Source organism: Melospiza georgiana, chromosome 8 (assembly GCF_028018845.1).
Source record: "Melospiza georgiana isolate bMelGeo1 chromosome 8, bMelGeo1.pri, whole genome shotgun sequence".
Taxonomy (NCBI): domain Eukaryota; kingdom Metazoa; phylum Chordata; class Aves; order Passeriformes; family Passerellidae; genus Melospiza; species Melospiza georgiana.
Genome location: NC_080437.1, coordinates 26,776,537 through 26,804,269, shown reverse-complemented (window position 1 = coordinate 26,804,269; position 27,733 = coordinate 26,776,537). Strand labels below are relative to the sequence as shown.

Here is a 27,733-nt window from a genome sequence, read left to right as displayed (position 1 = left end):
TTGGTATTTATCATTGGAAGATTTTCTGAAATGATTGATGTATTTGAATATTGTTTGCGTAACCAGATGAGGAGAGGGTGTCACGTTATTGGTAGGAGAAGGACGAGAGCAGAGGGAGAATCACACATTGTTTCTTTGGAACGAGTAACTTGTGCTGTTTCAACTCATCCAGTCCTGCAAGGGAGGTCCAGACATGTTAGAACATTTATTTGGTGCTAGATTGACAAAAGTTCCTAAGGATGGCACTGCTAATGGAAAAACAATGTTCTTCTGAACATAATACTGAGGAAGGCAACTGGATGATGAATTTTCATTCAGGGCGGGTTGCTGGGTTTACCCATAAAGTGATCCCTCAGGTAATACCAGTTGTGTCCCAAATCACACATCTCAGTATTCTCTATGCCAATAAAAGGTACCACAGACATGTTTCAGCTGCCCCAGGTGTGTCTCTTCAAGACTGAGATGAATAAAAGTCCAAGGCAGTATCTCAGAAGTGGTGAAGGGTTTTTCAGGTTAATTTATCTGGTGTCTTTGTGTTTCACTGTGATTCATGACTGTTTGTTTTGTCCACAGTTATTCAGTTCTGTGGAGTTTGGCAGAAGATGGCTGCTTCTTCATGAGGGAGTTACACCCAACAGGTTCTACTGGTAAGAGCAAAACCCTCTTCCTGGCTCCCTTGACACAACTTCCCCACACATGCAGAGGTTCTGGAAGGAAGTCTTGAAGGCAGTGTGGCTGAATACAGTCTGTACTGCTGATTTGTTAAGATTAATTTAGAACTGGTATGAAAGGGGCATTATGTGTTTATACAACATTGGAATAGTGGGCCTTTGATCTAAGAGTCATGCAGAACTGAAATATGCTGAGTAATAGTCTGAACAAAGCACTGATTTAGGATGGGAGTGAAGAGTTCAGTCTGGTCCTGCTACAATTGAGGGACAAAGCCTGAAGTCTTGGAGGACACCAGCATTTCTGCCACAGATAGACATCTTCTAGAGGCTGGTGTTGTGCTTTTAATTACTGTTAGACCTGCTTAGCCCTTGAAAGTGAGCATGTTTCCACCAGACAGAAATCAGTGGAACTTTGACTTACATGGAAAAGAAGACTGAGAGATGAAGAAGACACTGGACTTTTTATTTCCCTGCCAACATGTTTGTATAGTCCAAATCAAATATCAAGTTTTCTTGTGCTTTGTGTTTGAAAATCTATGGGACTTCTCATCAATTCCTTATGGAGGCATTAGTCTGCCTGTCAGCAAAGTGGGCTTGTGTCCTGTGAATATGCCTTTAGAAGAGAAGCTTTTGGTAAAATAGTAATCTTGAAATTGGGAGGAGCTGAACCAATGATTAAAATGAGACCAGCAGGGTAGTTTCTAAACCATAAATTTATGTCAAACCCACTGGTTTTGAACATAGCAAGATTCATGAGTGGTTCAGTCAAATATTTTCTTTTAATTTATAAAAGAAGGAAGAGCTCTAGGTCAAATTTACTTCTAAAGTTGAATTTATATTTGGTCTGCAAAGGATAGACCAGAGATTTTGTTTGCTGCTTCTGCTTTTTAATCCTTTCTCAGAACCTGTGTTAGCTGAAGCTAATGCAAGCTAAATTCCATTTCCAACTTAAATTCATTGCTGGTGGGAGTGTCTGTACAGTCACATGTGTGTTCATATCACTGTTTCTTTCCTGCAGGATTCATAACAGGGTCTCAAATATCAGATGCAAACACAGAGCTCTACACATCATCTGTTTTTTTCTGGGCTAATAAAAGCAGAAAGTCATAGAAATCTGGGTACCCTGTCATTGAGACATCCAACAAAATTGTAATTGCTGAAGGGGCTCAGAGGGCTGAAAGGACTGTACCTGGACACCCTTGTCCTGTATAGTACTCCAAGCCTTTTGAAGCTTCCTGTCATTGCTTGCAGTTCTGGTTTATTGTGAAATGAGCTGATGGATGCCTGTAATAAGAAAAATTATGAAGTTGTAATTTTCCTTTTCTGTGGAGCTCAAATTTGAAGGCCTCTTAGAACCTAACAATTAGAGAACTAAGGCTTGGAGCTTCAAAGGCAAACAGCAAGTTAAAAGATGAAGAAATGTTCCAACTGCCCATCCAATTTCCCTACAGCCATTCACAAAGCGTGAAAATGCAAGCCTGTATTTTCACCTTGAACAGAATGCCCCTTGCAGAACACACTTCAGTGTAAGCTAGACTGTACTTTTGCTGTCAAAAGTGAGAATAATACAACTTGTGGAGACACCATTGCATCTCATACTGGCATATTTATAATGATCCTAGGAAAAAAATACTTTTAGCTGGAATTCTATGGACAATGTCCGTCTTCAAGCACATCCACCGCAGAAAGCAGCTGTGCCTGTGTGATTGAGAGCACCACAGAGAGCAGAACTTTAATATGCATTTCCATTCTGTGCAGCCAGGTACTTGAGGATCCAGCAGCACTGAAATGCTGAATCAGAAGGGAAGCCCTTTGCACTCCAGGCGTGGTCACAGTTGGCAAAAGGGAACTGGGGCCTAAGAGGATGCTGAAGTACAGCTGAAATCCAGATTTCTGCAGCACCATCTCTGTAGCCAGTGCTGGTGTACAAGTTGGGTAAAGTCTTGCTCAGAGCCCCATGATTTGTTGTTGATTGGGCTTTTAAAATTTATTCTTGTGTATTTTGGCTTGTATCCAGAGTGTAATCAACCTGAAAAATGAGAAGACTGACTTCACTTATTCTTAAGAACAGAAATAAATAGTGAAGTAAAATGTCCTGAAGTCGCAACTTAAAGCAGAATGTGGGGATACTCTCTCCTGTTCCTGGTGCTTTCTCTAAATCAAACGGCTTTGAAGGGATTAACCAGGACACAGCTGTACTGGGTAAAGAATGAGGGAAATATTTGGTATCTAAGGAAGGCTGAGGAGTTTCTTTAGTACAAATTGCTTCCAGTAGTCTCTAAACTAGGACTTCTCTAAAATTGGAAGACACAAAGCAAGGCCTCTGGCACCAGCCCTTCCTGAGGCTGCGTTTAGTTACGCTGCTTGTTTTGACAGGGAAGATGCACCTGGAAGGCCTTTTTTCTTTCATCAACCATTCAAACCTTTTACATAGGTTTGAATGGTTGATGAAAGATAAAATGCATTTTCCTGATTGCTCACTGATATTTTCATTGCCATTTTAGCTTGTTGTGTTGTCTTGTAAATAGCTTTTGGGTCACTCAAAAGTCTTGTGAATAAACTCCACTGAGATTGCTAGTTTTAGTCTTGAGAAGGCTCTATCTGCAAACACTGCCAGAGAAGCTGTAGTATCTTTTACAGCTGCATTTCTTGTATCTGTTGACAAGAGAATTTTCTTCTCTATTTGCTTATTTTTGGTTGTTTGTGAAACAACTCTTCCTCCTACCACTCCAGAGAAATTTAAACCCCTGAAGAAAAACAGTCTGATGATCCTTACTACATAACTCTGAGAAAACACTCTGTAGACACAACTCAGTTCCTTGTAGGCCACATGTACTTTTTATTCTTTCATCCTCTGTTTCATAAAGACAAGACATTAATATGGAAACGAAATATTTTTTATTCAAAGCTCTTCTGTTCCCCCTTTTCATTCTTCCACCTGGAGCCCCAAGTGATGCCCTGACATCCACATGTGTGATGAAAGAGGTGTAGTGTCACTCTATGAGAAGAAATGTCAGGTGGGAGATGAGCAGATGAAGTCAAACCTTTAAAATGAGAGGTGACTGGAGACTTCTTGGCTTAAAAACGTCCATCAAAAACCAAAATAAAACAAATGTGAAAAAAGAGATCTGTAATTTTCTACCTCATTAAAACATTGTTAGGACACACTTGTGGCTGGGCAGGTTTTAGTGATGGGCTGCTCTGACTGACACCTCTAATAATTTCTGTAATTTGAGTATCTCACATATCTGTGTGCATAATCTGGGGATGTGGAAGAGGTGTACTGAAGAAAATGTACTCCCCTCAGAAAGCCAAGCACATATTTATTGTGTGTCCGGTGGAGACTTGGAAGAATCCACACTGCATACAGGCAGTGTATGCAGTGACACAGCAGTTCTGTACTCTATCAACAATTTTCATGTTTGTTATTATTTTTCCAGTAGCTTCTTGAGATTTTGCTGTTCAATGTACTGTGACAGAAAAATGCATAAAAGTTATCAAAGTACTTTGTAATTCTGGAACTGTGTGCTCTGTGAAAATACCCTAATTACTAGGAAGGAGTATTCTAAGCAATATTAATTCAGCAGTGTAATACAGAAACAAGTTGATGTACATGGATTATTGCTGATAGCACAGTGTTTACTAATGTAGTCGGCATTAGGGAAAGAGGATGCAGTAGATCCTCGTTAAAAGAGTTGGCTAAAAATGCTTTATTTAAATACTTATGAGTTTATATTTGTGATACTTGGTGATTTTTGGTATGCACTCCTATTGTGGAATTTTGCTGGTGTAGATGCTGGTTTGTAGTGAATACAAATGTGAACACTATTGGTGAGCCAGTTGCCCTGGGAATTATGTTGCTTTTTTCTTCCTTTTTTGAGTGGTTCAGTCATCTAGTCAAAGTTCAGTTGTGGTACTTTGTGACTTGCAAATCCAAACATCCATGGCCAGTACTTGCAGAAAAACTGCTCAAAATGCATGTAGTCCTATATGTCCAAAAGATAAATTTGTTGGTCATTAAAGCCAGGTTTTTATTCTAGTCCTCAGATCAAGTCATGCCTTCCACCAGAAATTATTTCCTTAAAGTCAGTAAGTCATTAGAGCTGGCCCTAAAAAAAAAGTAAGAAATAAAGTTTAAAATATCATTAAAATTTGTCAAAACATAATAGTTTTTAATCAAAATGAGATGTTTTACTGAAAAGATTCTCATCTAATTTCTAATTCTAACCAAAACTTAACCTTGAGAAACTTGGAGGAGGAGGAAAGGAAGGAAATAAAATAGAATAATAAAAGTGTCTTAAAAACTAACATAAAATGGACAATAGAAAAGCCCAACCAGTAAATTAGGTCATCAGATTACAATCATTATCTCTACCAGTGGTATTGATTTTATTTTCTACTTGAGTGTTGCACCCAGACAAGCAAGTAGGAGAAATACAAAAATAATAGCACTCCATACTTCAAGAAGATTGGAAGGCCGTAATAACAGGAGGGCTGGAGCACCTCTCCTGTGAGGCTGAGAGAGCTGGAGATGTGGAGATGTTCAGTCTGGAGCAGAGAAGGCTCTGGGGAGACCTTAGAGCACCTTCCAGTGCCTGGAAAGGGCTACAAGAGAGCTGGAGAGAGTCTTTTGCCAGGGGCATGGAGTGATAAGACAGGGGGTAGTGGCCTCAAGCTGAAAAAGAGCAGGTCTAGGTTAGATATTGGAGGAAATTCTTTACTTTTGGGGTGGCGGGGCATTGGCACAGGTTGCCCAGAGAAGCTGTGGAAGTTGGAAGTGTTGAAGGCCAAGTTGGATGGGGCTTTGAGCAGCCTGATTCGTAGAGGGTGTCCCTGTCCATGGCAGGAGAACTGGAACTAGAGGTGATCTTTAGGATCCACTCCAACCCACACGATTTGTGATTTCCAGTAGCATCACATGTCCACAATGTTAATGATTCCCTGAAGAAATGAAAGGAGATATGTCAGTTTGGTAAGAGGTGTTGCTAGGTCTCCTTTTATATTTTTCTGAGGATGAGCAGAAGAAAATGGAGGCAAACACTGTAAAATAGTAAGCCAACCAAACTCTTCCATCAAATAATACAAAAATATGCACACACACTGAAGGGGAGAAAAGCCTGTAAGCAGCTGGGAGGACAGATAAGTAGATAGGGCTATATTTGTGTTTCTTTTATGAGTAGTAGCAAAGAAAGTTAATCTTCACAGTGTAATTATAGAGTATATAAATTTTCTTTTTCAGAGGAGGCTGGAGACTGTATTTTAAAGGCTCTGACGGTGTTCACTGGAGCAGCTGAAAGAGCTGAAAATCAAGGGGATGAGGTGTCAAAGCCCTGTTAAAAACTTCATTATATTCAAGCACTTGGAGCAAGCTGGGTGCACTGTCCCAGTGTTTCTGTCAGTTCTTGGCTTGGTGAGATTTGCACGCCCACCCAGGTGGGCTGAGGCAATTTAAATGCCTCAGTACCTGGGCTGTTTACAAATGATGCTGTGTATGGCTGAACAAGACCTTTTAATCACTGCAGGGCAACTGCTGGAAGCTGATGGGAAAGATGCCAATCAAAGTGCATTGTGACAGCCTGTCCAGGAAATCATCCACTTGATCTAACACACAAGCCTTTTTCAGTGAGTTGAAGGGAGGAAATTTAATTTAAAATGTTTTTTCATAGCTTAAATATGGTGGTTATGGGTACATGCCAGAGAAACCCACGACAGTTTTCAGCAGGTGTGAATGAAGTAAATGCTCATCTGATTAAGCCTTTTGGGACCCAGTCTGGTTGATGCATAGGTTGGTGTGTTTCAGTTTTCCCAATTCAGCAGCTATTTCTTAAAAAATCACCCAGAGATACTTTATAAAGGAGTACAGACTCCCATGAGCTTCAGCTTTTCTACATCACCCACTTTCCCTCATTAAAGTTCTGCAGAAGTAGGCAGGCATCCATTCACCATGTTCAGAATCTTGGTTTGGGGGCTGATCAGTAACAGGAGCCTGCAGTGCTGTGCAGGACCCTGGAAGGTGTGTCAGTCTCCAGCAGGCATTGGAATTAGGAGCTGCTTTCTCTGTAAAGGACAGACTTTGACAAGGTGAAGCAGTGCACAGGTAAATCACCTGTGGATTCGTCTGGGTCTGTGTCAGGAAGGTTGCACTGCTCCGTTCTCTTGTATGTTTAATGAGCAGCACACTGTGCTACTTTCCTCTCCTGCTCTACATGACTTGCTGGCCTCCTCCAGAGCTGCCTGGCTGGGCCGCAGCACTGCAAGGTGGGAGAGACATTCCTTAACACAGTGGGAAATTGTGATCCTATTAGCTGTACCAGCAGAGAAGCTGTAAATCAGGTAGGTTTGGTTCATGATACCGAGGAGGGGAGCTCAGAGGCTGTAACTAGAGGGTACTTTCCTCCTCCAGCTTGAAGTCTTAAGTTTCCTACAATATATGTAAAAGAGATATAAGGCTATTTTAAAATCAGGATCTAGTCCTGGTTAACTGAATTTTATCCACTTAGTTTAGATCCTCATTTTAAGACATTCCTCCCACCCTATGTTACCAGCAATAGGCAGCTGCCTCCTGAGAATTTGCATCCATCTATTTCAGAGTTTCAGCCAAGTTTCCTCTGTGGAGCATCCCACAGAGAGCTGTCGCAGGGGAGAAGGCTTCCTTTGCTGCTGCCCTCAAAGCTGTGGGGTATGTAGACAACAGAGTGTGGAGAGTGTGGGTCATTATGCACTGGGGCTCCGAAAAGTGGTGGGATGGTGAGAGTAAAAGTTACTCCCCACAGCCTGAAAGTCTCACCACTACCCCCAGTTACCGACTCACCCATTTCAGTGTCAGCAGCAACAACCACCTGCTTTTCTGGGTCAGTGCTGTGAGGTGGCACAATTAGGAGAAGTTGGGCTTTACTCACTGCACTTCTGTTTTCTATCAGTTCTAAAGAAAGGGTGACAAACTGACTGAAGCAAACCATAGCAGGGGTTTAGCCCAGTGGCTGCCAGTTGAATTGCACCAAATTGTATCATTTCATGTGATTGCACCATGTGGGAAAGAGTAGTGCAGAGATGTAGCAGGGAAAAACTAATTAAATTATGGTCAGGGGAGATTTATTAGCCAGATGTAAAGAAATGAATTGCTGATTTATGGCTATCTGGAATCTGTCCGTGTTTCTAAAACATGTCAGGAGGATGTGGTTGGGAGATGTTCGAGCTGGAAAGCAGTCTTTAAAGTATGTTCCAGGAATAGTAAAATCTGTGAAATTTCACATAATAGGGAGTGAACTAAAGAAACCACAAGAATTGCCTCCCACACTCTGCTCCCTGGGGCAGATTCACTGACCTCTGCAAGCAAAAAAAGGAACAGAGAGTATCTGCAAAGTCCTCATGGAGTCAATATAGTAGTAAAAGAAAAAGGAGCCTGGAGGACTCTCAGCTCTATTTTTGTCTCTGCCACATAGCAACTGTGTGATCTTGGTCAAATCAATGAGGCCCCTGTGCTCTTGACTAATCAGTGAAGTTTATCTATAAAGCTGAGAACAAAAATTTTCCTCAGCCCCTATTTCTAACTTGGTCTTCTTGTCTTGTACTTTTCCATAGGTCTTGAACAAATCAGTACCATGCAGGGAAGGTTACTTAAAGGTTGATTGTCAAGTGCTTTTGTATCTTTGGACAAAAAGCTCCCTGTTCAGTGCTACATGTTACTATTTTTGTGAATGGAAATTAGAATTTAGTGGTATAGAAACATCAGTGGGACCAAAAAATTGATGCTGCCATGGACAACATGAGCATCATCCACCGTTGTTGTTGTTTTCATTCTGTCCTTTAAAACAAAACCAGTAATCTGCCATTCACTGAGCTGGAGGAAGGTGCCAGTTTTTTAACATGAAGTGACAGGATATGTCCAGAGGCAGTGGAGGAGCTGGTTTTGCATTGGCAAGATTTACGATAAGGGATTCGCATGAGTGCTGAGGCTAAAGGAAGATAAATCCCTAAAGGCAAATTCTACCAATAATTGAATTACAAAGCCATTATCATGTGCTGAACAAAGCAACTTTATAGCTTTATTGTGACAGGATAAAGCTTGTTAGAATATTTATGCTCATAGGACAGCTTTGGCATAAGGATCTCTAGGAGTACATTCCCTCTTCCACATGACTGTTGCAGCTAGTTAGTCTTTCTGTGTAACTCAGTGTATGTGGAGATGGGGATTTGCTCAAATTGGGACTAGGAAGAGGGATTGCTGAGGTCAGGAGGCATCTTAGATACATAGCTTGTTAAGAACAAAGCCATCTGTGGAATGCAGCTGAGGCACATAAGCATTTTTCATGCTGAGTAGTCAAACTGAATTTTCCAAGCAATGTCACTTTTCTGTTTGGCATTGCACTGCAGCCACATCTGAGCTACTCCCACTCAGTGCTGATAATCTCAAAATGGCCAGAACTGTGTGGATCTCATTCCATCCACCTTAGTGGAAACAGGCTGTTATGTCATTTGTCTGCCAGCCTTTGCTGCATGAGCAAGTCATACCTGTTTACCCCCAAAGCAGGTGAGGTGTGGGCACAGGAGTCCTAATTCGGCATTGGGTCACTTCATCTGAGACATGGAAAAGCTGCATAAATCCTCTGTGTCCATATAATGAATGAGGGATGTTCACACTGGTTTTGTCTGTGAAAAGGGCACGGTAGGATTTGGCATTCTGGGCCATTTGCATCAAAGATCCTGTAAAATAACAATGTCTGCTACTGCCTGTCTTAAAAGATGTTTGATCTTGGCTGCTGTGAGCATGTATGATACAAGAAATACATATGAAAAGATTGCCATTGAGTTTCTTGTGTATATAGTCCCAGATACAGTGTGTCTGTGTCTGAAGTCAAGCATCCAGAACCAAAGGCACCCAAAGCTGCTTTCCAGAATGCACAAACCCTTGAGACGCAGCCCTTATTGTCTGGTGTTTTGAGTTCATTGTTTATGAAAAAATGGTAGTTTGAAATTAGGTGCAGCAAGTAGAAGCTTTTGCTTTCTTCACAATGATGCCTTTTTGCAGTTCTGAGTGGTCTGACTGCATTGCAAGCCTCATCAGTTCCCAGCATCCATAAACAATTGCTTTTGTCCCTAGAAGTGAAAAAAGATAGAAGAGGTGGAAACCCCAGGATAACAGGGTCTCTATTGAATTTTCTTGGCTCAGAGGAGCTGACGGGCCAAGGAAGCCAAGGTTTTAGAAATGTTTCAGACAGAGAAGATGGCAAGGGGTTGGTCACTGCAGAAATATGCCAACTAGCATTTACTGTGCTATGGGCAGTGCCAGACTGCTTTTGTTTAGTTCAGCCTAGTTCCAAACCAGGGGATGATTTGGGGTCTTTTCCCTGTGCCGCTTCTCACGGTGGATGCGGAATCTGCATTCAGAGCAATTACTGTGCTGCAGCCAGTGCTATCGATTTGTGAGGCTCTCAAGTGCAGATAACTACTTAGCAGGCTTGATAGTGATTAAAATTTTAGGAAGCAACTTTGTAATAGGACCGTGGGGGTCCTAAATTTTTCAAAATGTAAGCATCTTCAGTGTAAAGGCAGTGGGGTCACTGCCTTGCACTCTCTTTGGCTTTTCTAAATCCTCCTTTTCCCAAAAGATTTTTTTTTCTTTTTCTTTTCCTTTTTCTTTTTTTAAAACATCCAGACAATTATACCAACAAAACACTTGAAGTTAATCACAAAAATACAATAAGCACCATTCAACAGTAAGCCTTGCAAGGATATCCCCGTTGTCCTAAAGTTTCTGGGAGTATTACAGAAAGCCTGAGATTAAAGGGACGGACAAAGGACATGCTGGCATTTTACCACAAAGTGAAAACATAGACTGAGGCAAGAAGAAAAGTTTGTGGGTATATGAGTGTTTGGTCTTTGAGAGCAGATGCTGAAAGGGAAGAATGGGTTTGAGAAATATGAGAAGAAAGCACTGCCAGCATAGAGAACAGAAGTTGCTCAGAACAGGGAATGGCTAATTTGGGACTATTGTTTGTTTTTAGAGAGATTTCTGAGAGAAGTCAGTAGCAGAGGGGGTCCCAGAATGTTGTTGATGTGTTCCCCTGTTCTTTGTAGGGTGCTTGGTTTATCAGCTGTTGAGCACACAGCGCTGTTCCTCATCTACCTTGGGAAGCAGTACATTGCCCATGTTGCACTGACCATGTGCACACAAGATAATGAGGTACAGTGGGCACTTGCATTAAGTTACAAACACTGAGTTGGAGGCTTTGGTGCTCTCCTGGGCCCATCCAGCATGTAGTTTCCTTCTTCCACATGTGAAGCTTGGTTTTTTTTGATCATCCTGTCTTTGGTTTAAGAACCTTCCAGTCTGGTCAGAAATGGAATTTCTTTGTAATCAGTTATTCATTCTTTTTTCATATTGACACCATGGGTTTAAAACTGTTACTTAATACTCAGTCTTGTAGAAGTACATTGACTTTCTCAGCTTCTAAGGATAATGCTTTTGGTTTTTTCCCCAGCCATGAAGGAGACAAGAAAACCCTCTGATAGACTAGCTGGATGCTTGGTAGTGTTGTGATTGATTTGGTTGACATACTGAAAATTCAGGAATTCTGATATACATCCTACAGTTCCTAGCACCTTTTTTCCAGTAGATGCTTTAGGAACAGATTGTCCTATGGATGTGAAAGGATATGTCTGTCTTCCTAGAGAGAGCGTGTTCTCAGGGGCTGCACAACCAAAAGCACGATATTTATCTCCTGTATACGCTCACTGTGGTCAACATTACATTTCTGAATGTCTCCTAGGCTTTTATATGTTCTAGAGTAAATAATAAGGTTGATGTAAGCTATATAAAACATTTCTCAGAAAAAGGACTGCTCAGGACATTCAATTACCCCTTTAATTGCAATCCATATTTCATCTGTAATTTGTGTTTTTAAAATTAGATATTAAACATATTTCAGGTCTGTTGTGTTTCGTACTTTGGGACCTTTATGTGATCACATGTGAGTGTCTGTAGTGTGGGTGTCCAGACATCTTAAATTCAATGGAGAGAAACAGGCCTTTCTAGGATAAATTCTCACAAAGTCGTATCTAACACTGTTCAGCTGATCCAGAGTGAAAACTGCCTGTTTCATCTCTCTGCCTGCAAAGAGAGCTGAGTGTGATTAGTTAAAGCTGTACATCTGTGATGTACAGCTGGGTAAGATGAATATTGCTTTATGTGGCTTTTCAGGTGGTATGGAGAGATGTATAACGAAATAGCCTAGGGCTACCATGGAACAAGACAGCCTGATCCAAAAAATGTGACATTACGAAAATGCTGGTCAGTAAGCTCTCAGCAGAATCCAGATGGAACTGATATGTTTCTGTCTGTCAGCTCTGTTCAGTTAATAATTATTTGAACAGATGTGTATTTGTATTTTTCATGTTCTTTACAACTGATTTTTCATGTTGGCATTTAATATTATGGGCCTGACCATGACCTTGTGCTGTCACAAATAAAGCCAGTTGTATATCAAAGCAATGAAATGTGTACTTTCTAATGTAGGGAGAAAGACCTGGCAGATAGGAAGTCATGGATATGGCTCTTGACCATACCCCAGATGGCCTCTTTGACTTTATGAATTTCCTCCTCTGGACCTTACTTTTCATCTTTGTCATCACATTCCTAAGGTGCAGGGGTTAGGAGACATCAGAAGAAAGGAAGTCCTGGAGGTTTGTCACCAGCTTGTTTCAGCTGGCCTTGTTCTGTGCCCCCTTGGGACAACTGATGGTTTAATTCTACCTTGAACTGAAGCTACTACAGTCCCAATAATGGCTGAGACTAAGTAATATGCAGGTGATTATTTTCAGGGCTTGAGGGATCCAGATCTTTATATGCTGCTCTTACGGCACCTAAAAGTTTGATGTAAATAATGGCTCATAAAATTGGCTGTCTTTGCCTGAGAAGATGCAAAAGGTGTTTCTCTTGGGGTTAGAATAATATTGTGAGTAGGAAATTCACAAAACACCTGAGTGCAGACTCACGTACTTGGCTGGATGAGCACCATCGTTGCACTCTTAAGAGGCAAAATATTCAAATTTGTGGAATTGATTCCTTGTTTCTTTGGAGAGTTCACATCCCCTGGAGGTGTGTGAGGTCAGGAGGAGGAATGGACTGACAAAGCTGAACTGTGTTTTCTGCAATAGCTCAGTTCCAGGTGGGCTATTCCAATATTCCAGTTCCAGTATTTAAATCCCACTTAAATAAACAAGAATAAAGAGGAGTTATGCTAGCTTTGTCCTTGTGCAGATTTTTTAGAGCTGTTTGTCACTGGCATCTGTCTATCTTGAACTGAATTGTAATGAGCAGGCCCCACATTTTGGCCCTAAATCTGCTGATCATAGCAGGCCTAATAAAAATGCCTTTAGGAAAGTGCTTCCTTCCCCCCTCACTTGGTGTCAATTGTCAGGAAGCAGAGATTTTAAGTGGAAGTTGGATGTTTAAGGAAATAACACCTTGCCATAAACTTTATTAAAAATGGAGAAGAGGTAAAAGCAATGCTGGTTCAGAGTATTTTCTGAACTTCAGTCCCCAACAAAGGAGAACGGAACCTTTTCCAGCTAGTGAATTGCTATATATTTTGTCAAGCAAAGGTAAGGATTAATCAGGACACAGTCTTGTTAACATTTTTATAATAGTTATTAGTTAATGCACATGATGATTAAGTACTGGAGGTGCCTCTGATTGCAGTCAGTGGGACCTGAATTAAGGTCTAAATCACTGTTTGAATCTCTCTTCTGATTTCCTGAAAAATAATGAGGGTTTGAAGAGAACATCTAATTTTTCTATCACTGGAAATGAATGTGTGTGTTCCCTCATGCTTCTATTAACTAGGAGGTCAGGCAGCTGACAAGAAACTGGTTGTTTAACCCTCAGCTTTAATCCAAGATTGTGACTTGGGTGATAGGATCAAGACCAGAAACAAGGCAGGTTGTCAGAGATGCTGCTGAGGCAGCTCTACAGTGGGATTGGCACCGAGAGCAGTCGTGCATCATTCAGGCTCTCCATCAAACCACTGCCCATTTGGAATCTTCCAGGGAGTTGATGAGGCCACCAGTGCCAGTCCAGGGGAACCTCAACAATGGAAGTGAAGTTTAATTCCATAAACTCCTTATTTGCAGTGCTCAATGCCTTTACTTTGTTACTTGGTAATTCAGAGGGAACAAACAGTGATTTCCAATGTGACACTTTTATTAATGGAATACTGTTTTTATTAGATCAGAAGTGATAAAATGTCTCAGGATAAAATGAGGTTTTAAAACTTCTTAATTAATGAGGGAACATTGATCATTAAGAGTGTCAATTAAGCAAATGTGCATAAAATGTCCAATATAAAGGAACAGCTATAATTAGTATGCTGGCAAATACTATTATCCCATCAATTAAAGTCTTCTGTATTCCACCATGAACTGAAACACATCCTTCTGACCAAACAAGGAGAAACATCAAAATTTCATGTGCCAACAAGAACAGGAATGAATCTCCAGGTGGAAAGAAGCTAAGTAAAGGGGTTAGAAATAAAGAACTCATAAGTACAATGGCATTTATTAGATAAAATAGTAGAATTTCTTTAAAATATTCAAGTTCATAATAGGAAAAAACTCCAAAACTATTTCAAAATTATCAGTTTTTATTTGTGAGTATGATTTTATGTCCAGCTAAACAGTATCTCCTTTGAAAGCAATATCTCAGAAATTCATGGTATATGTTGTTTTTAATGCCCTTGTCTCAATCTGCCTTTTACAGGTCTATGATGGGGAATGGAAGAGAGCCTGACCTCGTGCACCTGGAGGCAAGGACAGTGGATGGCTGTAAGTACATCAGCTTCCAAATATTGTGGTATTCTGGGCACTCCTCATATTCTTGTAACCACACAACACAACAGTAGAAATCTCACTTCTTTTAGTGATTCACTCATGTAGTACAAGGAGTTTGGCTGTTCCAATTTAGGTCTGTCAGAAGAGAAGCCTTTCCAGCAAGGCAAAAAGTTGGGTTAACCAGGCTGTGAACATGGTAAGGAGGAATAGGTGATAAGCAGTAACTCGAGTTACTGCACACAACACTTTTATTTCTTCTTACGTGGTTTTTATTGATGGGAACATGACACTGAAGAGAAGTTCCTGGGTCATGAAGTCTAGCTGCTATTTGTTCACACAGTACATAGCATTACCTTGTTCATAGCTTCATAGTTTTAGCAGACCTGGGATACTCTGCCTTAGGTGCTACCTTTGAAAAGACCCAATTAGAAACCTTTTAATGACCAGTCAGAGTGTGCTCTTCACTGATACTGCATGTCCTGACATTGTCCTTCACTTTCATCAGCTCCTTTCCCTGCTTTGCCTCTTGAGGTGTTTTTTGGGTTTTTTTTTCCTATTCCAGGAGCCTCCTTTACCTGCAACTCCAAAATATTTTCCTAATTGGCTGTAAATTCTCTCAGGCACACTCAGCCCCCTGCTGGCCTTTTCTCCTCCCATCCAGGCTTTCTCAGGTTTATCTTTGAGCTCCACTGCCTTTGCAGATCTTTCTCCATGGATTTCTTTTCCACAACACTGAATTGCCTCAGGCAGGCATCACACTGAATGCCCAGCTGCCAGAGATCCAGTCATTTTAATTCCATATTGTTTCCTCAGTAAATAGCAGTTTTCCTGCAACATAACAGGAAGGTTTTTACCATTTGCAGTACAGAAGTATTTATAATGCCTTCAATTACTTACTTTTTAAATTGATAAAGTTCCCCCTTGAATTGTACCCTCAAATGTAGTGATGCCATTTAAGATGTGCATTTTGTCATTGGAAAATTAAAAAATATCTGAAAATTTAATTGTAAGGTATTCTGGTTTTTAACTTAGGAAATTTAACTGGAAAGAGAACTTTTTTGGAATATGAATTTTGATAGTTGTGATAGAAACCATAAAGTTTTAAAGGTCTTTTCATTTCAAGAGATGTAGGATTAGTGACAGTGAAAGAATGTATTATCTCTATTTCTTATCATTTGTGATCTATGATTATTATTTCTCCTCTCAATTTCACTTACTTGATGTGGCAGCAAGTCTGGGAACATGAGGCTTTCTATTTCTTGGGGCATGCTAAAAGGAAATATTCTAACAGGGCAGCATCTATTTCAGCACAAAACACTGCTGTTAGAAGTCATTAAAGTTGATGAGATGAAGCACTACACGTGTTGTTTAGGGAGTTGTGATGCATTTGAGGGACATTCATCTCCCAGTGGGCAGAGAACATCCTGAGTGCTGGGCTCTCCTTGCTAGAACACCAGTAACTCTCTATCTCTGCTCTCTGATTATGGTCTCTCTGTGCACTTAATTTATTGTGCTTATGTACATGATGTAAAATGTTTGCAAGGACCAAAACAAGAGTTCCTCAGCAGGCATAAATCAGTACAACTTCAGTGGCATTGATTTACACCTGCCGAGGATCTGGCTAGCAATCTTCTTCTTGCGCTCTCCCTACTTTTTTGGTTTTTTTCACCCCCTTGGGGTTCCAGAAAAGATATCTGGAACACACTGTGTCTCATCAAAGTAGGGTGCAGGTAATGATGAGCAAGCTGAGTACAGCCTGCTCAGTTTATTTCTATTGGTGGAGACAGATTTGCAGGGCTAATCGCTGCCTTTTATGGTTTTCATCCTGTTGTGTAAGTTTTGGAGAGCACCATGCAAAATTTCATCTTGTGGAATGTGATGCTTTTGTTTATTTTTCAAAGGCTTCAGGCCCAATCCATATCAATCTGGGGCTGAAAGCATGGTGGTAAAACTGATTTTTCTTGTTGGAAGAAGTTCATGTGAATGTTATCTCACATTTCCATTTGTACGCTTGGGTGTCCCTGGTGTTTCACTTTGATTTTGGAACAGGATCAAAGGCAAGCCAGCAAAGTCAGCAGGAATTGTGATTTTTTTTTTTTTTTTTGGTCTGGCTTCAGGGCAACACCCCAGTAAGACAATTAATCCCCTCTGGTTCTTAATCACACGATAAGCTTCTCTTTGTTACATTCACCACCACAAACAGCGGGCAGGGTGATGGTGGAAGTTAAATCTGGGTTTGTTCAAATGCATCCTAAAGTGCTTTCAGAAGGTATAAACTTAATGACACATAGGGGTTCAGGTTTGTGAAGGATACACAGGATCCTAAAATTAACAGGCTTATCTGATTTGAGCTTGGTAGGGTTATCCCAGTAAGGCCTGATTCAAGCTAATTAAATGGGAGGTAATTTTTATTCAGGTAGTGCCTACTGAGAAATCCAGACTGTTGGTGCAAATTAGAAAGATGGATTCCTACAAGGCACTTGGAAACTAACTGGGTACCCAGTGGCCCTCCAGAGAATGGCAAAACTGACTCAGGGGATGTCTGAATGACAGCTTCTGTAGACAGTAAAACAACTATTACATTTGTGAGCCATACCTTTGCTTTTGTAGATAAGAGACCAATTTATTTAGAGTAAAGTTTTTAATTTTTTTTAAAGTATGGATGAAAGAAGCTAAGGGATTTTCTAATGTGCTGGCAAAGATTTAGAGAGCTCCTGATATTTAAAAAGTGGTTTTGTTTCCTTTGCTTTTCTTCTGCTGTCCTGATTTACATAGCAGCTTTTCCTACTGAAAGATAATTTAGGTGCTGCTGTGATGCAGGTTAAGACCAAAGTCTCACCTGGGGCCAGCAGACATGTTCTGCTTGCTGATCCACAGGGACTGAGCATCTGGCCAAAAGTGCCTGAATCAAAAGTTGCACTAGTACCTTAATTTCTGTTTTCACAGGAAATTGCTGGGAAGGATAAAACAATCACTGTTGTGGAAAAAAATGAGTAGGCAGCCTAGCCTGGCAGTCTTTTCCTAACATAGCTACAGTGGTGAATTAATTCCCCTAGTCCCCTAAACCTGTGCAGTGATTTTTTTTTCCTTTTCCTGGTTGTAATTAGGTTTTTTTTCTTGATCACGATTAGTATTTGTCCTGGAGAAGGACATCTGTTAGTTTTTCTCATTATAGTTTTATCCCAGAAATGGTGGAGGATATACTTCCCTGTGTAAAGAAAGATTTTTGATGCTAACATGCAATGAAGAAAGAGTAGCAGCAGGATAAAACCAGATTTGTGAATAGTTAGTAAATGGGATGGTTTCGTTTCACTGATCTTCATTACTGGTTAATTGCTTTGCAGTTGCTGAGTCCTGAGCATATTCCCATACCATGCATGTTTCAAAAATCAACGTTTAGACCAGATGGAAATGGATAAAGAACAGTCATTTCATGTGTTTCTCAAAAAACCAAAAGATTAAAGTACAGGAGAACATTTATTTAAACTGTGGAATTCATTGCCATGGGAGGTTGTGAATGCTGAAGATGTACCTGCCCTGCCAAGGCAACCTAGACTTGTTTTATTAGTCACTGAGGGAGAAGGGTTGCAGGCCTGGGTCTTTCAGTGACATATGTCACTACCATGTTCTTATGAGTCATTAGTTACAGGATGCCAGTCATGCTTCAAAAGCAGAAACTGTCCCTAATGTCTGAGTTGCTCAGTAATGAGCTGGGATGCTCCACAGAAAATCTGTGAGAGAAACAGATAATTTACTACATTGTATAAAACTCCTGATTTGTCCCCAGTGGACTAAGTGATAGAGGAAAAGACACGTTCCTCAGTGAACTAAAGACAAGAAAAATATAAATTATGCATTTGCAGAGTAGAGTGACCATTTTCTCTGACTCTGTGATCTGATAAGGTTTTGAGAAGACATAACTGCAAGCTTACACTAGGAAGCAGTGGATGATATTTAATCCAAAAAAAGCACTTGTCAACAAAATATCCTGAAGAATAGGATAGTCCCACTACTTTAGGAAGGGATATAAAACTCTCCTGTTTACCTTTTCAAAGGCCAACCAGCCTCCAGTAACCACCAATAACCTTCCTTCTCCACCAGCTGAGCCAAGAAATGTCTCTGGGACAGGTTGGATCCATTTGCATTGGGAACATACAAGCATGGTGCTCAAGCTAAATGGAAAAAGTAAAATATTTCATGGCACAGGGTCCCCCTGGCTCTTAACATTTTCTGTGTTAGCTTTTGCAATTCTTTTTCACCACTGCAACAGAAGTTTTGTCAGAGATTTCCCTTACAAGATGTCTCCACCGCTATGTTCTGTGACTTTTCTTGCTTCCTCTTTAGAAATAGCTGCCGTTCCCTGAGAAGATTCCTACTCTGGGTGTCTAAACCTGTCAAAAATGAATGCATCTGGGGGTGTAAGAGCTGGGAGTTGCTATGTTCTGTCTAGGCACAGTGTGACTTTGTTGTTGTATATTAAAAACAGCAGCTGTTGTTGGAGGTGAGGGTTCTGGAAATGAAAAGCATAATGTCCTAATTACCTATGGCAGGGAAAACATCTGTGCGAGAAAACTAATGAAATTAATTCCAGAGCTTAGCAACTGAATACATTAATTGACATTAATTAATGCTAAATTACAAACCTCTGCCAATGAAGTCACATGAAATGTCCGCGAGAATGAAATGGAAAAAATCCTTAAGTTAATGTGAACACAGAAAATCTTCCCCTAGGAAAAAAAGTGAGAACCAGGCACTGCAAGAAGTCTGCTTCTCCTTCTTTCTCTCTGTCTCCTGTAGCAAAACGAGCTTTTCCTGTTGTGCACATCTCAGTGTTTGGCTGTTTGGGAGATTAGCTTAAGCAATTTCAGTGCTCTGCCCTTTAGTAGTTATTACTGGCATTTTAGAATTGAAGCCACGGAGAATTGCACTGTAAAAGTTCACAGGAATTGCCTTAGTAAATCTTCATCAATGATACAATCACTGCTGCACAGACTCCTGTGATCACAGCAGAAATAGGGATAGTCCCCCTTCCTCCATTAAAGCACAATCCAAAAAACCTCAGTCTCCTCTAATGGATGTCAACCTGACCTGCTCTTTAAAATCTCTTGTGGAGGAGATTCCTTAATCCCCCAGACTTTTTACAGCTCAGGTGGCAGTAGCACCATTTCAACTGAGGCTGCTTTGCTGAGCTCAGGATTGGCACATATTTCACTCGGGAGCTTTGTTGAGGCAGAGTGGGAGACCCCTCCTGGAGTTCTGTGTGCAGCTCTGGAGCCCTCAGCTCAGGAGAGCTGTGGACCTGTTAGAGAAAGTCCAGAGGAGGCCACAAAGTTGATCAAGGGCTGAAACACATCTGCATGTGAGGCTGACACAGCTGGGCTTGCTCAGCCTGGAGAAGAGAAAGTTCTGAGATCCTATAGAGACCTTTCAGCACTGTTAGGGCAAGAAGGGGACATGCTGACCACACAGCACTGCTGGGTGGTGGAGAGACTGTGTCCCCCTGTCCCCTTTTCCTGGCTGCAGAGGGCTGAAAGGCTCTGAAAGGGAACTTTCCTGAGCTCACAGGAACGAGCAGACTGGGAAGTATGTCGTTCCCTGCCCTCTCGTGGCTAATGTGGAAAAAATCATGTCCCTCTGAAGGGAAATACATTTCGATCATGCTGCCCCGGCTGTGCTCATTAATGCTTTGCAGCGAGCTGCGAAAGCATAAAATGTTATAAACAGCAGCAACTAATAATACATAGCACTTTATATATTCCAAGAACCCTGCAAATGCTGGAGAAAAAAAATCATCCTTCACTGAACTTTCCTGAAGGTTCGTTAACCCTGCATGTCTGCTTCCAGCAGAAGTCAACAGCCCTTAGAAGCAAGGAAAGAAATGTCAAATGATAGATTTTAATTAAAACCAAGATTAAATATAAGTTGGTAAAATTCCAGCCATTTCTATTTCAGTGTAAAATGCTATTTCTCTGATCTCAAGGTGGTAATTATATCAAAGAAGGGGCTGTGTCTCTCCAAGGAAAATGATTAGAAGTACTTTTAACATTAAATACAATGTAGTGTTTCTATCATGTAAGTATGAATGTTAAAAAGCCAAAATTGTTCCTTGTGTGGCTCAGTTTTGGCATAAAACAAAGTGCACTTTGTGATAACTGAGAATCTGGTTCTGTATTCTAGGGTAAATTGTTTTTCTTCAGGTGACAGATTATGAGATTGGCACCTTGCAGTGCTTCAGAATAGGAGGTGGGGACATCCCACATAGTGACAGTGGATGAGATGGCTGCCATGGCTGTGAGATGGATGGCTGTATTTAGCCATTTAATTTGAAACTGCTAAGACTTCTAGTTACAAGAGAGTGTGGAATGATTGCCCAGGTCTCCCAGAGTGCATCTACCTATGCTGTCAACAGCAAAGTAGGTAACACCCCTGAACAGAAGCTGGTCTGAGGTACTTTCCAAGTTGATCTGAATTACTCTATAGAGTGTAAGTGCGGTAGGAAATACAGAGGTGCATCACAGAAGGTTCTCCCTTGGTAAAAATGTATAGTTCTGATATCTGATCTAGGGCAGAATGAAAGAAATAATGAGAGGTTGAGGCAGGTAAAGAAGGAGGGATATTAAAGGAAGAAAGTAATCAAGGATTTATGAAGGATGTAGGGGAAAGAAGGGCTCTGTGGTGTTGAATGGATGGTGTCAGTTCACTTCAGATGGATCTGGGAAGCAAAAGTGCCACCTCAGCAAACAGGTTTATGACAGTAGGAAGAATCTGCACTCAGGATCTCAAGTGTATTGTTTTTGTTCTTTTCCTTTCAGATGCCCAATACATCACCTGCAAGATGCAGAACTGCAGTGAAGCCACTCGCAGCAAACCCTTTCCAGGCTACATTGACCATAACTCCCTGATCGTCCAGGGTGATTATGTCTTTGTTCAGGTGCAGAACACCCTCCTCTCTTATGTGTTCTACTACCTTATATTACATTATTTTGTCTTCTGTTATTTTTTCTTGCATTCCTTTGCATGTGTGTGCATGTGTGTTATTTTGCAACTGCTCAGACAACACTGGATCCATAAAGGCACTGAGTGGGTTGGAGCAGTTTGATACAATGCTAACTGTGTTCCTTTAAGCTCTAGTTTCCTATTGCTGTAGGGCCATAGAGTTCCTGCCTGAAGTATGTTCTCTGTGTGCTGGAGTGCTCTGTGCCACTCCTTGCAATCTCATCAGCACTCTGGAATTACTGCTTTTACCCCCCAGCTGGAAAGTGTGTGTCACTCATCTGCTATTACAAGGGAGTAGACCAAAGCTTTTTTCAGTATAAGAGGGAAATAAGAAAGAAGGGAGGGAGTCAGGGAAAGCACCAAAGGAGTAATCAGGCTTTATTGTTATGCCTCAGTTGTGATTATAGTGAAATGGCAGAAGATGGGATGTGCTCAGCCAGGCTGTGTTCCAGGTGAAAGCTGGTGAATAGATTTGAACCACTGTGAGTTTCGTTAGGCTGCTGCCAGTGTCCATTTAATATCAGCTGAAGAAGAGAAAAATAACAACAGAATTGTAGGGAATGTGGAGGTGAGCTGGAGATCACTAGCACTAAACTGGGCTTCCAGACAGTTTGTATTTTAGCATGCTTGTGAGTGGAATTGATATTTTACATTGGGTTAGTTGATTACTAATTGGCTTCAGTTAATAAACTCAGTCTTAAACACCAGTCTAAATAATCCACAAATAAATCTGGCACGTATGCTTCAGAACAGCTTTTTTGCCTAGTGTGTCTGAGGCAAAAGGGAAATGTTTATGAGGCAGGGAAAACAGGGGTGTGTGTCACTGTTCAGCCACACTCTCACTCCAGAGTGGCTCTGTGTTTGTGCCTCGACTGACACAGGAGCTGCAGTGTTTCTCTTTACCATCCTGCCTGATGCTGGAGCTGGTGTTACCCTTCTGTTCTTCAGAGGAGGAATGACCCTGTGCCAGGCTGTGTGTGCTTGGAGGAATGGATGAACACCCTCCTTCTAGCCTTCCCTTCGTTCCTTGATCTCCATCTGGCTTTTCTGCAACTAAGCCATTTGGAATTAATTAGTAGGCTTAAAAGCAGTAGGATAAAGGAATGGGAGTTTATTTTTGCACTAAACTTGTTTTATTTACAAACTCACACTCTCTCATTAAAAAATATTTCTGGTCTTCCTTCCCCTAACTTTTGCCCAGTTCCCTTCAAAAAAATGTTGAAGAGCTTTAAAATCAGAAATAGTGCTTATTTTACTTAATCTGATATGAACCTGGCCTCTGTGTAGCTTGCATTTCAAACTACAGCAGTGCACTTTAAAACACTTACTACTAAAGAAAAGCTCAGGTATCAAACAATTAAAGCAAAGTTCTGCACAGAGAATCCCTTGGAATATTTGTTCTTCAGTATCTTTCATCCAAGGATTTCAAAGTACTTTACAAACATTGATTATACTTCAGCAGCACTGGAAGCCAGAAAAAATTGACAGCTTTTTTCTTTCTTTTCCCCTCCTTTAATAGGTGGTAGAAAATGATATTTCTCATTGCTCTAACCCAGCATTTTCAAGGTCTGCCATCAGTATTTATGCACTTAAATATATGACCAGATTCACAATAATACCAAATCGACCGAGCTTCTCCTGCCCTCCCTACCTGGGAATATTTAGCTGATCCCGTAGCAGATACCTGTGATGGCTTGTCCAGGGCCACACAGGAGCCAAAGCTGGAAGTAGAAATAAAAATCAAGCCTCATGTCTGCCAATGTGCTGGTGTAATCAACAGCCTAGAGATAGCAAAGAGCAGAGAGTGTTCTGTAAGGCACAGGAGAGCTATGCTCTCAGGAGGTGACATAACGGCCCAGCTGAAGTCAAGACTTCACTATTCACAAGTTTTCCCATGAGATTCTAGCCTTTGTCTCTCTTTGCTGAAAATGGGATTCCTCTTGTTTTCTTTTTCAGCCACTGTCAGTTGGATCAATGTTTATTCCTCAGCTGTAACAGCACTGCAGTTTAAGCGATTGCCACCACACTGTGGTATTTCTCTTAAGAGCTTTTGTTTGATATTCTTTCTGGTAATAAAAAAAACCAAACCTGATGATAACTTTCCTGCTTCTCTCCTAGCTGACATCAGGAGGAAGACCACATTATTACGTTTCTTATAGGAGGAGCCCATTTGCACAGATGAAGCTGCCAAAGTACTCCCTGCCCAAGGTAGGTTGCTGCTGCTAGAATCCCCATATGAATCTACAGGTATTTGGGTTGCACAGAGGATCCTGAGTCCAACACAAGTAACTGCAAGATGATATGTAGTGAGTGAAAACAGTATTCTTCCTTAGCAGAACTTTTGCAAGCAAGAAAGGACCAAAACCAAAAGTCAGCACTTTGGCTAGTCAAGGACATGAGCGTGAAATGTTGACAGATACCACAGCCCACGTTAATTACAATTTCTTTATGCTTAATTAATTAAGTTTTGGAGGGAATTCTCTCTTTTTTTTTTTTTTTGGTCTTAAAATTCCCCTCTCCTCTCACTGTCTTGTATGGGTTGCTTTTTGTGCTTTGCCTCATTAGTAGATTTTAATGGGAACCAAGCAGAAAGATGTCTCTGTGTGCCTGCTCTGTCTCCAGCCTAATTAACAATGGTGAATTAGCATTGGAGATTGAAAGGATATGTCTGCCTTCTGAAGCTGAATTTTTGAAAGACCTGTGTAAAATGTTAGCTTCATTTTGAAGAAACCACCAATTTGCAGCTGGTATCCTAATGGGTTCTTAACAAAGAAAGAGGCCTCTTTTTTTTGGCCTTTTCATTCTTGATAGAGTCTGTCTTAAGTGAGATTTAAGCTGAAAGGTAGCAAATGATCTTATGGATTCTATAGGAGGTCTAACATCAGAAGACAAATGCATTCCCAGAAACTAAGCAGGGATTGTCAAAAGAAAAAAAGAAAAAAAAAAGAAAGAGCAAGGTCAGATTTTGTGGTAGAAATGTTCAAAGGGATAACTTTGCTAATTTCACAACTGGCTGTCTTTGATTCTTCAACCCAGCAGACCTGTTGATCATGGATTGACTGGGTGACCTTCATGTAAACAGACTGCAGTTCAAACCCAGCCCTCTGGTGCCTCAGCTTCCCTAGGCTGCTGTTGGAGCCTTTACTGCTGTTCACAGCACTGGAAACCAGCTTGCAGCACAGTGAGGACCTCACCAGAAGCAATGAGGTCTTAGCTTTTACACAGGAGATCTGTGGTCTGCCTCAAAATTTTCAGCCACATTTTAAGATACTTTGAAACTTCCTTCCGAAGCAAGTGAAAATACTCTGTAAATCCACATCAGATTTAAATAGGTATTATTTGAAAGAGCCCTTAGCAACAGAGCTGCATTTTAGCATGATTATTGTAAAAGCCAAATAAAAATTGTGATTTACAGCCAATTCAGACCATCTGTAGAGACGCTGTTTGCTTTAAACTTATTGTTTCCTTTAGCCCACACTTATTTTTTGTCCACCTTCTCAAAGAATTCACTGGAAGCCCAGGGAAAATGTGCTAGAGTTAAATTACAATGTGTTCCGGAGAACAGGAATTGGAGCAATATATTCATGTAATTTGACCCAAAGAAAGATGCTTTGTCACAACCTCAGAATATCTTCAAAGTCTGGAGAGCTGCGTTTGGCTTGGAAGGAGCTGCAGCGGAGCTGTGGCTGTCTAGGAGGCTGCCATCAAAGCAAAATAGTCACTTTTATGAAAAATGCACAGAGAGTTATATTATTCAAGGAATTGGAACATACAGCTTCTTTTATGCCCAAATTCTCTTTCATCTCCTTCAGCCTAAGAAAGAGGGGCCAAATATGGTAAACAGTACTAAGTGACTTCTGGAATTGAAGATGGAAATACCAAGCTTTTTGTCTCTGTGTGTCACCCCTCCTGAGCTGGAGGCGTGTGATGGCAGGCAGCCTTGGCAGGTGATGCTGCTGCTCAGGCAGGATGGCCTACAGCAAATCAAACTAAAATATTATTCTTGTTGACATTAGCAGCCTTGTAGCTACTTTGATTAAAAGCCTAAATAAATAAACTTGAAACTCTGTTCCATTCAAGCAGATGCCTGCATATGTGCATACAGGTTGTGTTAACCCTGTAAATAGACTTTATTGAGACCTCTTAATTGTTGCAGTGATGTTGATCTGGGGGTTGATGCTGCCTATTCCATACCACAGCACTACAATATGGGCTGTATCACACACTGTAGTGCACACAGGGTGCATTTACTCCAGTTTAGTCCAATGCACTGGGCAGACATTTGAGAATATTGAAGCAAGTCAAGCAATTTCTCTTTTAAAAACACCTGTCTTAAATGGTATTGGGTTGAATAGGGATGGGATGGGTGCATCTGTTTTGAATTCATCACCTGCTTTCAACCTCGGGATGTACATCCTGATGGAAGAAGAAATAACAACGAAAAAAAAATAAGAATACAGACCTTAAAAGAGCTGACAGCCCCAGTAATTTCACAGAAGGCAAAGGCAAGAACCAGCATCTTCACAGACATTTCACAGAATATTCTGAGTTGGAAGGGACCCACAAGGACCACCAAGTCCAGCTCTTAAGTGAAGAGCCCACTGGGGAGTGATCCCACAACCTTGTTGTTATTAGCCCCATGCTCTGACCAACTGAGCTGGCAGAATAAAACTGGTATTACACATCCTTACCACTTAGCTTGCCAGGAAAAATGTTCCCTGACCAAATGCAGAAGGGGCAATTGTTCAGTAATTCAGAAAGCCTTGGCTTTCAGTCACTTGAGGAGACACCTGATCAAACCCATGTACAGCATTGTGTTACTTTTGTCTTTGAAAAGGCAAAAGGGACAGATAGTAGAACTGCACATTAATGTACTTCCAGTATGTTCTGGAACAGAGAGAAAAAAGCTTGGGCTCTCAGTAGACAAATGCAAGGGGAGCCCCTAAAGGTGATAATGACTGTTGGAGACAGGTGCTTTGCTTCGCATTCCTGTCCTCTTCCATCTTTGTAAGGAGCTTGAGCTATATCAAGATGAAGGCTGTCTTTTTGTATTATTCCTCCCCCCCAAGAAATTAATCCCTATCCTGAAAAAACATACATAATATGATATGCTGATTAATTTTAATTTTCCCAATGTGGAAATGAAGAAATTCCAGATGCTGGTCCAAGATCTGTTTGATGCTCATTTACTAATCCTTTTCTATCAAAGCTGTGCATCATCGCTGCATCTGTTGGACAAGGCCATATTAAGAGGAATAGTTAATTTATTCCCAAAGGCACACAGTTGGAATGCTATCTTTTTTGACTTCCTGCATTACATATATTATACCAATTCCATCTCAATCTCTGCTTCCCCAGGCTTAAGTTCCTTCAGCTGTACTGGAATCTTCTGTAGATTTCCATCTTACAGCATGCTCTGATCAAATGCAGGAAGCACCTAGTGAATAAATTCACTCATTTCCTTCTTCAGCATTTGTGAAATTGTCTTTAGTTTTCTCTGGTGTTGATCAAAGTATCTTTTTGCCCCTCTCCTCCAGTTTTTACACAACTATTAAATGAAATGGTAGGGTAATGAGGAAGTACCTTCACCAGGCAAAGCAAGTTTTAGTTTCTGCCTATGTTTAAATGCAGAAGCCTGCCCATGTGTGCCCATGTGCAGAAATTAACACTTGTGATTAGAGCTGTGCTAGCCAATGTTGCCTGGAGCACACTGGGAACACCTGCTGGTGTAGATCTGCCAGCAGGCTGAACCAGGGTGACAGTCTGAAAAGAGGAGCCACTGACAAACAGCTGTGGCTGTAACTCCTCCTGGCACAGCTGGAGCTGAGAGAGGATGTCTGTTCGCCACCAAAATTAGTAGGACTCAGTGGGACTTATATTACTTTTCCTATTGCCTCGGGAATTAAGCCAATCTGTTCCTTCACAAATCGAGCCCATCTTCTGGGACATGATTTTCTCCAGTGCAAAGAAGAAAGTAAATAAAGTGCATATTCATCCACTCTCTATTCAGATCTGGATCTGGATGAACAAGCAACTGTTCTGAATCTTAACTCCATGGTGAATCCACTTTCAAATTCATAGATCAAATTTCTTCATTATATTACTTTTTTATTTTTAAATTACAAGACTGCATCTGGAAATATTAATCCTCCCTAAAAAGCCACCAGACACTGAATTTTCAAAGACTATTATTAGCAGAAGGGAGAAGTAGCATCTGCTTCCAAAGAGTATATTTTCTG

The 27,733-nt window shown here is 40.9% G+C and overlaps 1 protein-coding gene across 3 annotated transcripts in view; it reads left to right on the top strand.

Annotated features, from left to right (window-relative positions):
* LOC131086579 (VPS10 domain-containing receptor SorCS1) overlaps positions 1-27,733 on the top strand; it is a 257,794-nt gene that overhangs the window by 166,545 nt on the left and 63,516 nt on the right. For all 3 annotated transcript variants that reach the window (XM_058029651.1, XM_058029653.1, XM_058029652.1), the window contains exons 5-8: positions 574-647; positions 14,428-14,492; positions 21,311-21,429; positions 23,613-23,702. In XM_058029651.1, the coding sequence (XP_057885634.1) occupies positions 574-647; positions 14,428-14,492; positions 21,311-21,429; positions 23,613-23,702 (348 nt within the window). The remainder of the gene's footprint in view (positions 1-573; positions 648-14,427; positions 14,493-21,310; positions 21,430-23,612; positions 23,703-27,733) is intronic.